Source organism: Geospiza fortis, unplaced genomic scaffold (assembly GCF_000277835.1).
Source record: "Geospiza fortis unplaced genomic scaffold, GeoFor_1.0 scaffold14, whole genome shotgun sequence".
NCBI classification, from domain to species: Eukaryota; Metazoa; Chordata; class Aves; order Passeriformes; family Thraupidae; genus Geospiza; species Geospiza fortis.
In genome coordinates, this window is record NW_005054512.1 from 216,567 (window position 1) to 230,066 (window position 13,500).

A 13,500-nucleotide genomic window follows, 5' to 3' on the forward strand; every position below is an offset into this window, starting at 1 on the left:
GCGTGCCAGCCGCACTTGGGCCCCTGCTCGGTGTCGTCGCAGGTGTGCTGGCAGCCCCCGTTGCCGTAGTTGCAGGTCACTGTGGGAGCAAAGCACCAGTGTCACCATGGCCCCAGCTCCTCTTCCCTGCCTACCATCCACATGTAGCACATAAAGCTGGCTTGGAAACACCTCATCCATACCCTCAGAGACTTCCCTCCCTCCTTCCCTTCCTCCCTCACAGATAATTCCTACAGCCCTTCACTTTCCCTGTGGGTTCTTAGTACCTGCAGGCTGTTATGTGGTTTCTCATGTCTTCCCTCTGCATATCTGCTAAATGCCACCAGTGGAGTCCAAGCAAAGGGGACTGGTGGTCTGGTTGACCCTGACCCTGAATCCAGTGCTACAGGGGAGGGGTGAAACTTCCCTGAGTTTTGGAATGACACAGGAGATTTGGGAATCCCTGCCAGCCCTCCCCAGGGGGCAAGGTGTGCTGCTCATTTAGTTTAGGATTAAGTCTTCATTTCATCAGCGATTTTACACATTTGCTGCACACAGCAAATGAGAAACAAAATAAAAATAATTGCATAAACACACACATATCTATTTAATAACCCTGGCACTGCCAGTGGGATGCTGGCAGGAGATCAGACAGGCTGAGAGCACCACAACCCCCAGGGAGAGGATTCCTGCGCTCCTCACATGCCAATTGCACTCTCCTTGTTCACCTCCCCTTTGGAAAGTGAAACACTGGGACAAGAACAGGGGGTGCTGAGCCTCTGGGACCCCCTTGAACTGCCATTTCAGCCTGGTCATGTAAGGACACAACATCCCAGAGAAAAGGGGGCTGCCAGAAGCATTGTCTGTAAGGGCAACAGAGGCAGAGCTGAGCATGCTGAGCTTCAGGCTCAATGAACCAACTGCTACCAGGGGGTCAGGGCTTTGCTGCAGGGCAGGAGGTGTCTGTGCCATGGGGACAGGGTTGGGGGGTCCCTGGGAGGGTGAATCCCCAGCCCTGGGATGCTCCTTACGTTTGCAGTCCCGCTGGTTCTTGGTGAGCTCGAAGCCGGGGCGGCACTCGCAGGCGATGCCTCCTTTGGGGGTCTCCCGGCAGATGTGGGCACAGCCATGGTTCTTGTTCATGCAGTTCATGCCTTCTAAAAGAGAAAAGGAAGAAAAGAAATGCTCCAAAAGCTGCTGGCACTGGGTAGCAGTGGCAGAGGGACAACTGGGTTGGGATGGGATGGGATGGGATGGGATGGGATGGGATGGGATGGGATGGGATGGGATGGGGAGTTGATGGCAATGAGGAGAAACCTTGTCAATGAGGGGAAACCTTATCAATGAGGACCTTGTGAGGACAGGATAACCCTGGCCAGCTCCTGGCACAGAGCTGCGTGGGAAGGTGGACCAAAACCACCTGGGAGCCTTCAACCTTTGATTCCCTCCCACCTCAGGTGAGACCCTGCTCCTACATCTCTCAGTGGCTTTAAACCCCACTGAGCTCAAGACCCAGCACCTGCACCCCTGTCCCCAGCAGGGACCACCAGTGTGGCACCAGCAGGAAGGAGCAGCCAGCTCATCCCTCCTGCACACACAAGGGATGGGGACACAGGAGATGCCACTGCAGCTGCTCAGCTGTCCTGGGCAGCGTGAGATTCCTGGGGAGCTGGAGTGACCAACACAGCTGGGAAGGGGGAAGGAGGAAAGCAAAAACACTCAGCTGGCTTTGCCAAGCAGCAGAGATAAAAATCAGCAGAGACGCAAAAATCTCTCATTTCCTCCTATTTTGGCTAAGAGGTCGCTCCAGACGGCAACAATTTAGAGTTGATACTGAGAGGAAGGGCTTGGTGCTGTGCAAGACCTGGAAGGGGAAGATGTGTCTCAAGGTGTTGTGAGGATTTCCAGGTCCTTCTATTTATCAATAAATTCCCCTGGGCATGGGAATAATGCCCCCAGCTCAGTATTGCTGTGCCTGGACAAGGGACCTGTGAGGGTTTTGCTGCAGGATATTTATCACCTCTCCCAACACGCCTGCCATAGATTCACTTTCAAATCTGCCACACCAAGAGCCCAGCAGCAGCAGCACCTAAACCCAGGCAGGAGAGGCCAGAGGTGACAGAGGACAGACCTGCCTGATAAAGGGATGGAGGGTGGCCCAGGGTGTGGAAGGGCTGAGCACTGACCTTCAGGGCGCTGGATGCAGGTGTGCTGGTTGTCACTGAGGAAGAAGCCCTCCCTGCAGAAGCACTCGTAGCTGCCCATCATGTTGACACAGGTCTGCTGGCAGCCGCCGTTGCCCTCCGAGCACTCGTCCAGGTCTGCGGAGGGAAGGTGGCAGGGGGTGAGCACAGCTCCTTGGCACACCAAGGGCATGGGCACTGGGTGGCACAGATCTGCTGGGCAGTTCCTGCTTCCCCCCAGCTGGACGGGCAAAGCACAGCAGGAGTGGGTGCAGGGATCATACAGCTTCCCTGACCAATGGCCTCATTTTACAGAAGTGAACACCAGACCACAGAGAAAGGGATTTTCCTTGTCCCAGAAAACCCAAAGCACCCAGGATGCTCATCCAGGATGCTGGCTGCAGCCAGCCCCTGCTCCCAGCCCCTCAGAGCCTGTTGCCAGCTGGGGATGCCTGCACTTCATTAGGAGGAGCTGGGAAACCTTAGCCCAGAGCAGGGATAATTACTTGTAAGGAGACTCACATCCCCTGCTCTGCCCTCACACCTGTTTTGGTTTAACAAGCCAAGGGCTGGGATGTGGCCCCGTGGCAGCAGCAATGCCCTCGCCCCAGGCTGCTGCTGCTTCAGCCCTGCAAAACCTGCATTTAATGAAGAGTAACTGCCCGTGGCTCTCTCTAGAGGCTTTCTGGGGACAGTGGTGCAAGCTGAACTCACCAGAGCCCTGAGGTGCCAGAACACCAAAATGCCAGGCTTGGCGAAGACAAATCTGGGCCGTGGCCACCCCTTGCCCCTCTGCCTGCGGGGCTGGGTGATGGTGTCAGGCTGGGAGTGAGGGCCCCGTGCCAAAGAAAACCTCCTGTGAACTCGAGCGTTGCAGAGCCACGGCTGAGGGGAAAACTGAGCCCACCGGAACCGCCGGGAGAGCGGCTGAGCTGCGGCACGCGCCGGGGGCTGCCAGCACCAGCCCCCTCCCCAGACAGCACAGCACACCCAAAGCCCTTGCTTTGGGCAAAACAGATGGACAGATGGATGCCCGAGCAGTGTGGGTGCCTTGCACTGTGCCCCAGCCCCTGGCAAGCCCCGAGGGTTTGCTCAGAATTACCAAAGCAGGGCTGCAGCTCTAGCTGGAAGGGGCCAGCCAGCGGAGCCCAGGAGCACCCCACAAAGTTGCTGTCTTGGAAAGGAGGTGTTGAAAACACCCCCTCACCCACAGGGCAGTGAGGGCTGACACCTGGGCTGCAGCCAGGCATAAAGGGACATCCTCTGCCATGGCAGGAAGCTCATGGCTTCCTCCAATGTTCATCCCAGCCAAGCTATGTCCTGCAGATGCCAATAACCCTCCTCAAATCCTCCTGCTTAGAACAAGGGCTTAATGTCTTGCAACTTCTCCTTCCAGCTCTGCTCAAAAATGAGGAGGCAGCCGTTCAAACCCGATGGCTGAAATGAGACTCCACTTCCCTAATACCTGTTTTATTAAAGGCAACAGAGATGGGCAGAAGCCAGCAGGGCCTGTGTCAGGACAGGGGCTTGAATTCCTGTCCTGGTTCAAAAGGTCGCCCAGGATGGGCAATGGAGGGGCCGGTGGACTCTGGTGGGCACATACCCTGACCCCTCTCCAGCTCAGCTCCTGCCCATGGCACTGGCAGTGCCTGGGCACAACACATTGCTTTGCTCTGCCTCTCTTTCTTTTGACTAAAAGGGGATGCAGGCAGGTTGGGCAAAGCTGGTTGGGATCAGAGATGAGATGCTGGGATGAGCTAAGGAAGGGCTCAAGGTGGGAGCCAGCATGCTCCCCCCAGATCCCCGCTTGGCCGGCTGCTCCCCAGCCATCTCCATCCCCTCCCACCCAACTCTGTAAACACATGACGTCCAGCTTTCCTTTCTTCTTCTCGGGCTCATCCTCCCCCGGGAGAGGAAGGCAGAGCCAGCCGCCCGCCCGCCCGCGCCTCCTCCCAGCTGTGTAAATCTCCCCCCTCCCCGAGGAGGCTGCAAAGATCCCGGTGATGGTGCTTAATGCAAAGCGTATGTGTCCATAATCCCTTCCCCCTCCTCCTCCTCCCAGTGATGAGCTCATTAATGACCCCTCTGCAGACACTAATTGGAAAATAGCATGAGCTGCAGGCAGAGGGGAGGCGGTGCCCCATGCCCCGGAGTTCCCACCGCGGATGCCGCGGGAGGAAGCGGGCGACGGGCGCGGGCAGCTCGATGGGTCCCGGGGCTCTGACGGGAGCTTTGGGCCCGGGGATTATTTATCCAGTCCCTTCGCTGGTTCCCATCCCCACCATATTTGCTATTAACTCATCTATTTTGGCAGGTGCAGGGCTGACCTCGAGCACGAGCGGAGCGAGCGGCAGGGCCCGGGTGAGCTGGTCCTGCCCTCGGCAGCGGCGCTGAGCTGCTGGCCCGGCCGCTTGCCACAGCAGGATGAGGCTGCGGGGAGCCTGTGCCTCACCCCAGCATCCCCAAACCCAGCTCTCCCAGATAGACCCACAGAGTGAGTTTTTCTCCCAGCATGGAGCATCCTCCCTTGGCATCACCCCAATGTAATGGGAAGCAATCCTGTCCCCAGCACAGGACATGCCTGTGTGCCCTGGCAGTGCCACCACGGTTCCATGGCTCTACAGCACATCTGAGGGTGCTGGAAGTGCCCAGCAAGGAAAGCCAGCAGGTCAATCCCAAGGTGCTGGAGCAGCTGAGGAGCTGCAGGGCACCGCCATCCCTCACCCAGGCAGTTGTGGCCGTCGTGTGCCAGGCGGAAGCCGTCGTAGCAGGTGCAGCGGTAGTTGCCGGGGATGTTGACGCACTCGTGCACGCAGCCAGCGTTGTCCTCCCGCTCACACTCGTCAACGTCTGCAGGGGAGAAGGGTGGGAGAGCTGCAGGGCTGCCCCAGCTGCTGCCCACCATGGGTGCTGCTCCCCATCTCCAGCATCTTTGCCACCCAGCTGGTAATGCGCCCCGGGGTGTTCTGCTCTCTCTGCCTATTCCAGCAGGTCCTCAGCTCTATTTTCACCTGCAGCATTGCTCCAGAGTCTACAAAATCATCCCCATTCTCCCCAGTGTGGATGCTGGAGCCCCAGGTCGCCCAGTTCTCACAGCTTTAGCCTGGTGCAGAGTGCTGGGAACCTCCTGGGATTTCCCAGGGTGCTGCCAGAGCAGCCTGTCTCCATGGCAAAGCCCTGCAGTGCCTGGAGCGCTTTAATCCCTCTGCTATTTGTGCTCGGCCCATCCTGACCCTGAACCTGCTCCCAGCTGGGAATTTTTCCCCTGCCCCAATCCTGCTTTCCTGCTGCTGCTGCCCTAAGGACCCCATTTTCTTTCCATTCCCCACTCACTTGTTTCTATATATAGATATATGCCTACACTTATATCAATATATAGATTTACACCTATATCTACATCTAAATTGATTTCTACACCATCTATATCTCTATGTCTTAAGTTTAACCCTGCAGCCTCAGGGTTAGAAATCCTGCAGGAAAATAAGCCCAACTTTGTTTAAAACAAGCCCCATGTGACCTTTCATGGGCAGCCCCAACCATATCAGGACAATGTCTGCCAGCATCACCAGCAAGGACACTCAGAGTCCTCTCTGTCCCCATGCACTGTCAACAGGCCAGGAGTTTGGGGCAGAAAAGGGGAATAAAAGGTTTGTAATGGGCCAGGGTGAACAAGTGGCTTTTTTGCATGGGTTGATGAGCCACTGCTGGCCTCTGGCCTGCTGGGGCTGTCACTCAGCAGGACTCTGGCTCTGCCAGTGGTGTGTCCCTACCTTTGCAGTGCTTCCCATCCCCGGTGTAGCCGGACTTGCAGATGCACTTGTAGGACTTGGGGGTGTTCTGGCAGATGGCATCGATGTGGCAGTTGTCAGTGCCCTCCACACACTCGTCAACATCTGCAAGAGGACAGGTGAGGGAGCAAAGAGGAGAGCCCAGGACCTCCACCCATGTCCCCATAGGAGTCACCACCCCAGGGGATGGATCCCAGTAGCCTCTGGCTCCCCAACCAGCCCTGATGATGGGCTCTGGACATGGTGAATCACTGGGTCCACTCCCAAACAGCACAACCTGTGTCCCCTCTTGGACACGTCACCCTGAGACTCCCTGGCCCTTTCATGTGTCTGATGATAGGAAATGCTGCTCCAGCACTCCCAGTCCAGGCTGGAGCCAGCCCAGGCAGAGGTAAAAGTCTCTGTCTCCAATTAGCTGTTTCCTGAGCCGACCAGGCACCCAAATAATCGTCATCACTTTCTACTCTTAGGCGCTAAGGAATGTGCACGAATTAGCAGGGACCACACTAAATAAACCTGGGAGCCAGGAGTGAGAAGCAGGAGGGAGAACTGGGAAAAACATCAAGGCCTCCATGGGGACATGGATAAAATTTGCATGGTCCCCATTCCCCTTTGCCCCTCAATCCTCCTCTCTGGGATGCAGTGCTGTGGTACCCAGGACATCACATCCAGAGCTCCATGGGCTGGCAATGGCCTCAAGCAGCAATGCCCAAGGGTTTGCTGTGACAGGAGGCCGTGGGAGTGGAGGTTTTAATGGTATTTGGGAAATGGAGAAGCCTCAAGCACATGGAGTGGAGGTTTGTGAGCAAAAGGATGTTCAGCTGGCTCTCACTGCCCTGCCAGTCAGGGAGATGTGGTGCCCTGGAGCAGGCACATCCCCTCCATGACTGCCAGTGCCTGCAGATCAGGCTGCTGAGGGGCAGGTGGGGCTGAGCATCACCCACAGCCCTGCAGGTATGGGCAGGGCTCCCAGAGCAGCTCAGGCTCCAGCTCCACGTGGGGAGCATCAACCCTGCTCCTGGAGGGATCTGCCTCCACCTCTAGGAAGCTTCTCACTGGGGAAAGGGAACCTGAGAGTCCCTCCAGCTTCCCTGTCCCCCCACCAGGAGTAGCGAGAGGCTTCAAAGCTCTGAGCTGCCTTTAAAAGACTGCTTATCAGCAGCCCCAAGAACAGAAGTTCTCCAGGAGCTCCCCAGAGACCCAAACCACCGCTGCAGGCGGCGGGAGGGCGGGTGTGACTCACCCGGCCGGCCGGGGGGAGCGGAGCTTTGTCTCCGCATCGGGGAGGCGGCACGTGCCTGCGCATTGTATAAATATTTACAGCCCGCATTCATATTTGTTATTTGACATTAGCCATGGCCCGCGGCCACCACGGCCTCCCTTGGGCCATTAATCACCGGCTGGAGGCTGACCCACCACGGTGGGGACGATGCAGGGATTGCACAGGGACCAGAGCCCTGCTCCTGGCTGGCGCCTACAGCAGCCATGGCACTGGTCATGGTGCCACGGTGCCAGCACCCAGCATCAATCCCTGCCTGTGCCAGGGCACCCAAGGGCCACTTGTCCCTTTGGGGAGCTGTTCAGCACCCCAGTGACTTCACCTGAGGCTCCTGCATCCCTCACTGGGCTCCCAGAGGGGTGTTGGGAGGTTGTGGCACTGGAGCAGGGATGTGGGCATGGGAGCTCAGCAGCAGCAAAGCTGATGCTGATCCAAAGGTCTGCTGAATCTTCTGAATCTGCAGATCCTGGTCCTGGCCCTGCATGGTTGGGAGCTTCCCTTCAGGTGCTCCCCCAGAGTGATAAATCACCTTGTGATGCTTCAAGTCATGGGGCCAGGGTGAGAGTTGTCAGCTCTGGCACCCCGGGCACCCACCCTGGCACACAGGTGGGAACCAGCACCCAAACAGTTCAGACTATCCATCAAACCCCTCTCCTTCCCCTAAAAACGCTCAGAACATGACGCATCCACCAGGCATAAATCACATCATTGAAACTTTCCCAGCCTTTTGCCAGGAATCTCACTTTTGGGGGAATTTTATTTCCTATTTATTTTTCCTTCTGCACTCTCAAGACCACGAACAACAGGCATGAGGCACTGAATGCACCTCTGGCCCTCTCCCACTCACACATGTAGAGCATCCTTTTTTTTTTCTATCCTTTTTCTTATTCTGTAACTTCAAAAGTTGTCTAACTTTGGAAAGATTACACAGTAGCAAAAGTACAAAAGAAAACATTATCAGTTTTCCACTGTAATTTTTCCAAAGCTAGAGTCATTCTGAGAGGTTACAGCATTCTAAAAAAAAAGAAAGAAAAAAAAGAAAAAACCAAAAAAGTGTGTTTGTGGGAAGAGTGAATAAATACCCTCCTGGGCACTCCAGGAGCTGTCCCAGGATTGGCAAAGATCCCAATTTTAGAATGCTGAAATTTTGGCTCCTCAATATCCTTCAGAAATGATGGAGTGAATTAAAGTAAAACCCTCTGAAAAACTCAGTTTTTAGCATTTTTGTCAACACAAGCAGCATTTTCCCATGAAAGGGAAGGTTTTCTCTCAGACCAGCCCGTTTTTCCTGCAGGAGAATTTTCTCCATCCAAGAAGCTGCCTGTGGCCTCACTGCAGGTGCTCTGAGCTGCTGCCACAACGTGAGAGGGCCCATCTCCAAGACAAGTGAAGATTTAAAAAAAAAATTTAAATAAAAAATCCTTACTGATGCTCCTGTCCCTATTTGCTCTCAGCAGTTCCTCGCTGGGGTGTGCCCTGCTTGTCCCCCTACTCCAGAGGAGCTGCTCCATTCAAGGTCCCAAATCCAGGTGGGTTTTTTGGAGGGTTTGCCAAACCTGTACCCCTACACCCCCTCCACTTCTCCCTTCCACAAAACCCGCTGTTTTTCACCCTAAACTGCCTGAAATGAGCCCAAACCAGGCAGTACAGATGGGCACATCATGCCCCAAACCCCCAGCGTGGGGAATTCTGCACCCGGCCGGGAATTTGCTTGGGATGAAGATGCTGAGTGTGGCTGGGGACCGCAGCCCCGTCTCGCTGGGGCCGAGCAGGGCTCCTCGCAGGGCAGCAGCATCCCTGGCACGGCCGGCGCCGGGGGCTGCGGGAAGGGCAGGAGGTTGCGGCGCTCGCCCCGCGCCTCGGGCCGTGTTTTTTATTCCGTTGTGGGTGGGATTTTCCAGCGCTGGCTGTTGGGCCCCGTTCCGCTCCAGCTGCAGCTTTATTCTCCATTTCAAAGGCAGCGGAGGCAGACGGTTTCAACGCCACTGCCATTTCGAGCGTGCCAAAAGCGGGGGGACCGCCACCTCCCCGGGACCCCCGAGGGGCTCTGACCCAGGGGAGGCGGTGGCAGAGCCCTCGGTGCCCTGCAGCGAGCAGGGGGATAAAGCAACAGCTCGTATATTTTTAGAGCCTGGATTGAGGCTCTTTCCTCACTTCCTTATTTTGTTTAAAAAAAAATAATAATAAAAGATGGTTTTAGCCCTAGGCTAAAAGTCCTAATAAATTTGAGGAGGGGGGTGAGACAGGACAGCAAAACCCGGCCTGAAAAATCCTAAACAAACAAACCCACTATCCTTTTTCCCCTCTCCTGCAAGTGCTTCAGCTTTTTCTACAAATTAATTTTATTCTTTGTTTTTATATAGGCATATATATTAACAGCCTGTCTGTATGGGGATGTGTGTGTAGCTGTTGGCAGACATGCGGAGTTTCCACTCGGCCTTAATGCCAAATTAAAGCTTTATAACTTCAGTAGCTCCTTTTACCAGGGTATTAATAACCACCTCAGACACTGTGGTGCAGTTTATTAATCATTTGTTCATCCAGGGAGCTTGCAGGGGTGACTCGTGCTGCACCACAGCAGGAGTGGCTCAGGGCATGGCCACGGGCAGTGGCAGCCCCTGGGAAGGGATCTGGGCCAGGAGAGGGGAGGAGGATGCTCTGCAGGGCAGCTTTCTGTGAACTGGCTGAAGAAGTGTCATCTGCACTCAGAGATCCTGACTCAGGTGCTGGGTGATGTCCTGCTGCCAGGATGGGGGTGCCAGTGGGCACCGGGCAGGTACCTGTGCTCAGGATGGCTCAGAGGGGATGTCTGCATCTCACCATGCAGTGGAGACCCCCAAACCAGCCCCGTGCCCTGCACATCCTTCCAGCTTTCCCAAAAGCAGGTGGGACACAGGAGGTGCAGCCCCAACACTTGGCCCTGTGCAATGATGGATACAGAAGGAGGAGGAACCACAAGTCCCAGTGAGCACCTGGGGCCATTCCCAGCCTGGGACCCTACTGTCCAATGCCCAGACCCTGCCCTATAACCCTCACCATGGGTTTTGCTTCCCCAAAGCTGTTAAAGGGCTTTTTTATCCCCCTCACTTATGCTTCCCACTCCCACTCGGGCAGAGTCCTGAGCTGTCCATCCTCTGCAGCAGCCCAGGTCATCCTGATGGATCCCAGTTCCACCGCCATTCCCTGGGTAGGAAATGCTCCCTCCACCTCCATCCCACCTCCTTGTGCCAACCCTGGTCACTTCAACCCAGTTCCATCAAACCCCACAGAGGGTTTGATGCTCCACACCAGCAGCCTGCTCATCTCCCCATGGAATTGTCACTGCTGTTGTTGTTCCTTTGGCTTACTGGACTGACCCGGCCTTGCTTTAAGAAATGTGTTTGTTTTTTACTCCGGGAGCAACAATCTCAAGATCTCCAGCAGGGACACAGCCTCTCCAAAACACAGCCAGGCATCCTCCAGTGCTGCCAGACAGAGCAAACTTTATTTGCCATCCCAGCCTTCTCCTAAAGCCTCTCAAGGGACTTAGAATTTTGAAAGTGAAGGCTAAGGTCAATCATGCATACTATTTTTCCTAAACTGAGTACTCTGGTGTGGCTGTCTGCGCAGGAAAAAAAATCTATATAAAAATAAAAGACAAAAACCCCCAAACTCCTGAGCAGTTTGGAGAGAGCTCCATCGGCACTGGAAGACTCAAGGTGTCTGAATATTTATACTCCAGTTGGCAGTTACAAAAAAACTCTTCTTCCCTCCTTCCTACCCACCCCCTCCCCTTTTTTAATCTCGGTACAGGCATGTTAGACGTCCTCAGTCAAAGATCTCCTTTGAACTGTGTATGTGAAATGTTTACAGTTTTACATTTCATATTTCAGCGGGGTGGAGGGGACAGGCACAACAGTCACACACTGTGAATGCTGGAGAGGTAGGAAGGCAGAGGCCAAGGGGGAGGAGGTTTGGCTGCAATGGGAGGGGAATCAAACAGCATCTCCACGCTGCAATTGGAAAATTTTCAGACTCCTTTAAAAAATACAGAAAAATAATCCCTGGTGGTGTAGGTTTTGCAGGTGCATCACAGCACAGCAGCCCCTCACGTGGGACAGGGGCTGTGGCCCTGGGCAGCCACACAGCACCAGCCAGGAGGGCTGGGGTAACCATCAAGCATCCAGTGCCCAGTGGGCTGGGCTGAGGCTGTCATCCCACCCAGGACCCTGAACTGGGCTCGTGGGAATGCCAGGGGCTGCAAACGGGGTGCTGGGATCTCCCAGGGAGGTGCTGCCTCTCCCTCCTGGCCCCACACCACAGCTCATCTGAGGGGAGGTGCAATTAGCTGTAGGGGAAAGTGGTAAATCCTGGGATGTGTTCCCAGTGATGAGGATGCTGCCAGAGGGGCTGGCACTGCCCGAGGAGAGCACAGAGCTGCCAGTCCCTGGGAGCATGTCCCTCTGCCCTGCCAGCAGGCAGGGAGGGATGGATGCTGGTAGACAGCAGGTAAGGGCACTGCTCCACTGAGAGCAGGAGCTCAGGACAAACTCTTCTGTCTGGAAGGCTGTGAGATGGACTGACAGACAAGAGGTTGGGACTGGGGGTGACATTATCTATCCAAAACCCAGAGGAGTGTTGGGCACGGCAACACGTGGGCAGCTGGGACCTGTGGATCACAGATGTGAATGTGTGTCAGGAGCCTCCCTATGGTTATTTAGATTTATGTTGCCAGTTCTCCTCTTGAAAGCTTCCCTAGCCCTAAGCTGACTCCACAGCCAGCCAGGTCCACTGGCAGACACCCTCCAGGCCCAGCAGCCAGCTCTCTAAATCCTTCCTTCCCCACAGACTAAACTTTCTGGGGTATTTCAGTACAAGAAATGAGCCAGCAAGCCTGACCCATGACACAATGTTATCCCATCAAGAAAAGACAGATGGGAGAGGAGCCCTTCCCAGCCCGTGACAGTCACCTGGCAAGGGTGGCTGTCCCTCAAAAGGGCAAAGGTTTCAGGGTGATGTGTGCCCCATCCTTGGGGTGTCACCTGCCACACACACCTGATGCTTTTGAGAAATATCCTGCTAACACATGTCCCAGACACACAGAGCGGGTTCAAAGAGCTCAGTGACAGTCAGAAAAGCCAGGAGACAGCAGGTTCTGAGGAAAGGCACATATTGTACCCGCCATCAGTGAGATGCCCTAACGATGCCCATGAGTTCAGCCTCATCCAAAAGGGACCACCAGCACCAGACCCACCCTTGCCCAGAGTCCTTGCAGCCCCACAGACACCAACCTTCGCCTCTCTGCAGACAGCTCCCCCTGCCCAGCCCACAGAACCCCCCAGCTGCAGCCTCAGGGGTCACTTCCCCAGCACAGCCCCCCCGGACCCCCGGGAGGAGCCAGCGCTGTCCCAGGCGCACGGCGGGCGATGAACCCCGGCACAGCACTGAGCTCACCTCTCTCCACCCCCACTCCACCCCTCTCCTTCCCTGAAGGGATCTGTCAAGTCTCTGCACGATGGAATTTCACTTTGCTATTTTAATGCAATTCTGGCTCAGGCTTAAATGGAACTGGAAACCAAAAGGCCTTAATAAATAAATATTATGATAAGAAATGAAAGCAATGCATACACTCAAGATAATTTGAGGGGGGATAAAAACCTAAGCATTCCTTTCTGTGCCTAAATCATAAAGCTTTATGTGAAGCTGGACGCCTTCTCACCAAACCTTTGCCCTGGAAAAATCTCTCCTGCTTGCCCAGGCTGCCCTCCGGAGAAGTCGCCTATTGTTTTAGAAACACTTTGAGCCAGATAAGACAATAGCCTTGAAATTCCTTCTAACTTTGTCAGTGACAGGGCTGGGGCGACCATGCGCGTGGCTGGAATCCTCCTACAAGAGATCTTTCATTATAGCCTGCGCTCCGAGATTTCATTCACACGCTATTTAATCTCACCGTCCGCACAAACACTGCAGCTGCCACAGCCACAGAAACCTTGCATGCCGTGGAAAGAAAAAGAGAAAAACCCCCGACAGATTGTCCAGATAGTGGTGAATGGAGGAGAAAACCCCCTTTGAGGGGGCCAACAGGACCATGTATAGGGCTGTGTGTGCTCCGCGCACTCCCGCGCGCGTCTATAGAAAAAATCTGAGCTAAATATAGAGGTGCTATAGAAAAGGGAAGGTATAGATAGACCATACATAAAGCCCCGTGTGTACGTCTGGGAAGGGGAGGCTCTGCCTCAGTACGGGAGTTGTGAAACAGAAAAGCCCGAAGTTGATAAGGATGGGACATACC

At 55.0% G+C, this 13,500-nt stretch overlaps 1 protein-coding gene across 1 annotated transcript in view; it reads right to left on the reverse strand.

Moving 5' to 3' along the window:
• SCUBE3 (signal peptide, CUB domain and EGF like domain containing 3) overlaps positions 1-13,500 on the reverse strand; it is a 28,876-nt gene that overhangs the window by 14,333 nt on the left and 1,043 nt on the right. The window contains 5 exon segments of the mRNA XM_031063532.1: positions 1-79; positions 1,011-1,136; positions 2,166-2,300; positions 4,887-5,012; positions 5,933-6,055. Coding sequence (XP_030919392.1) covers positions 1-79; positions 1,011-1,136; positions 2,166-2,300; positions 4,887-5,012; positions 5,933-6,055 — 589 coding nt within the window.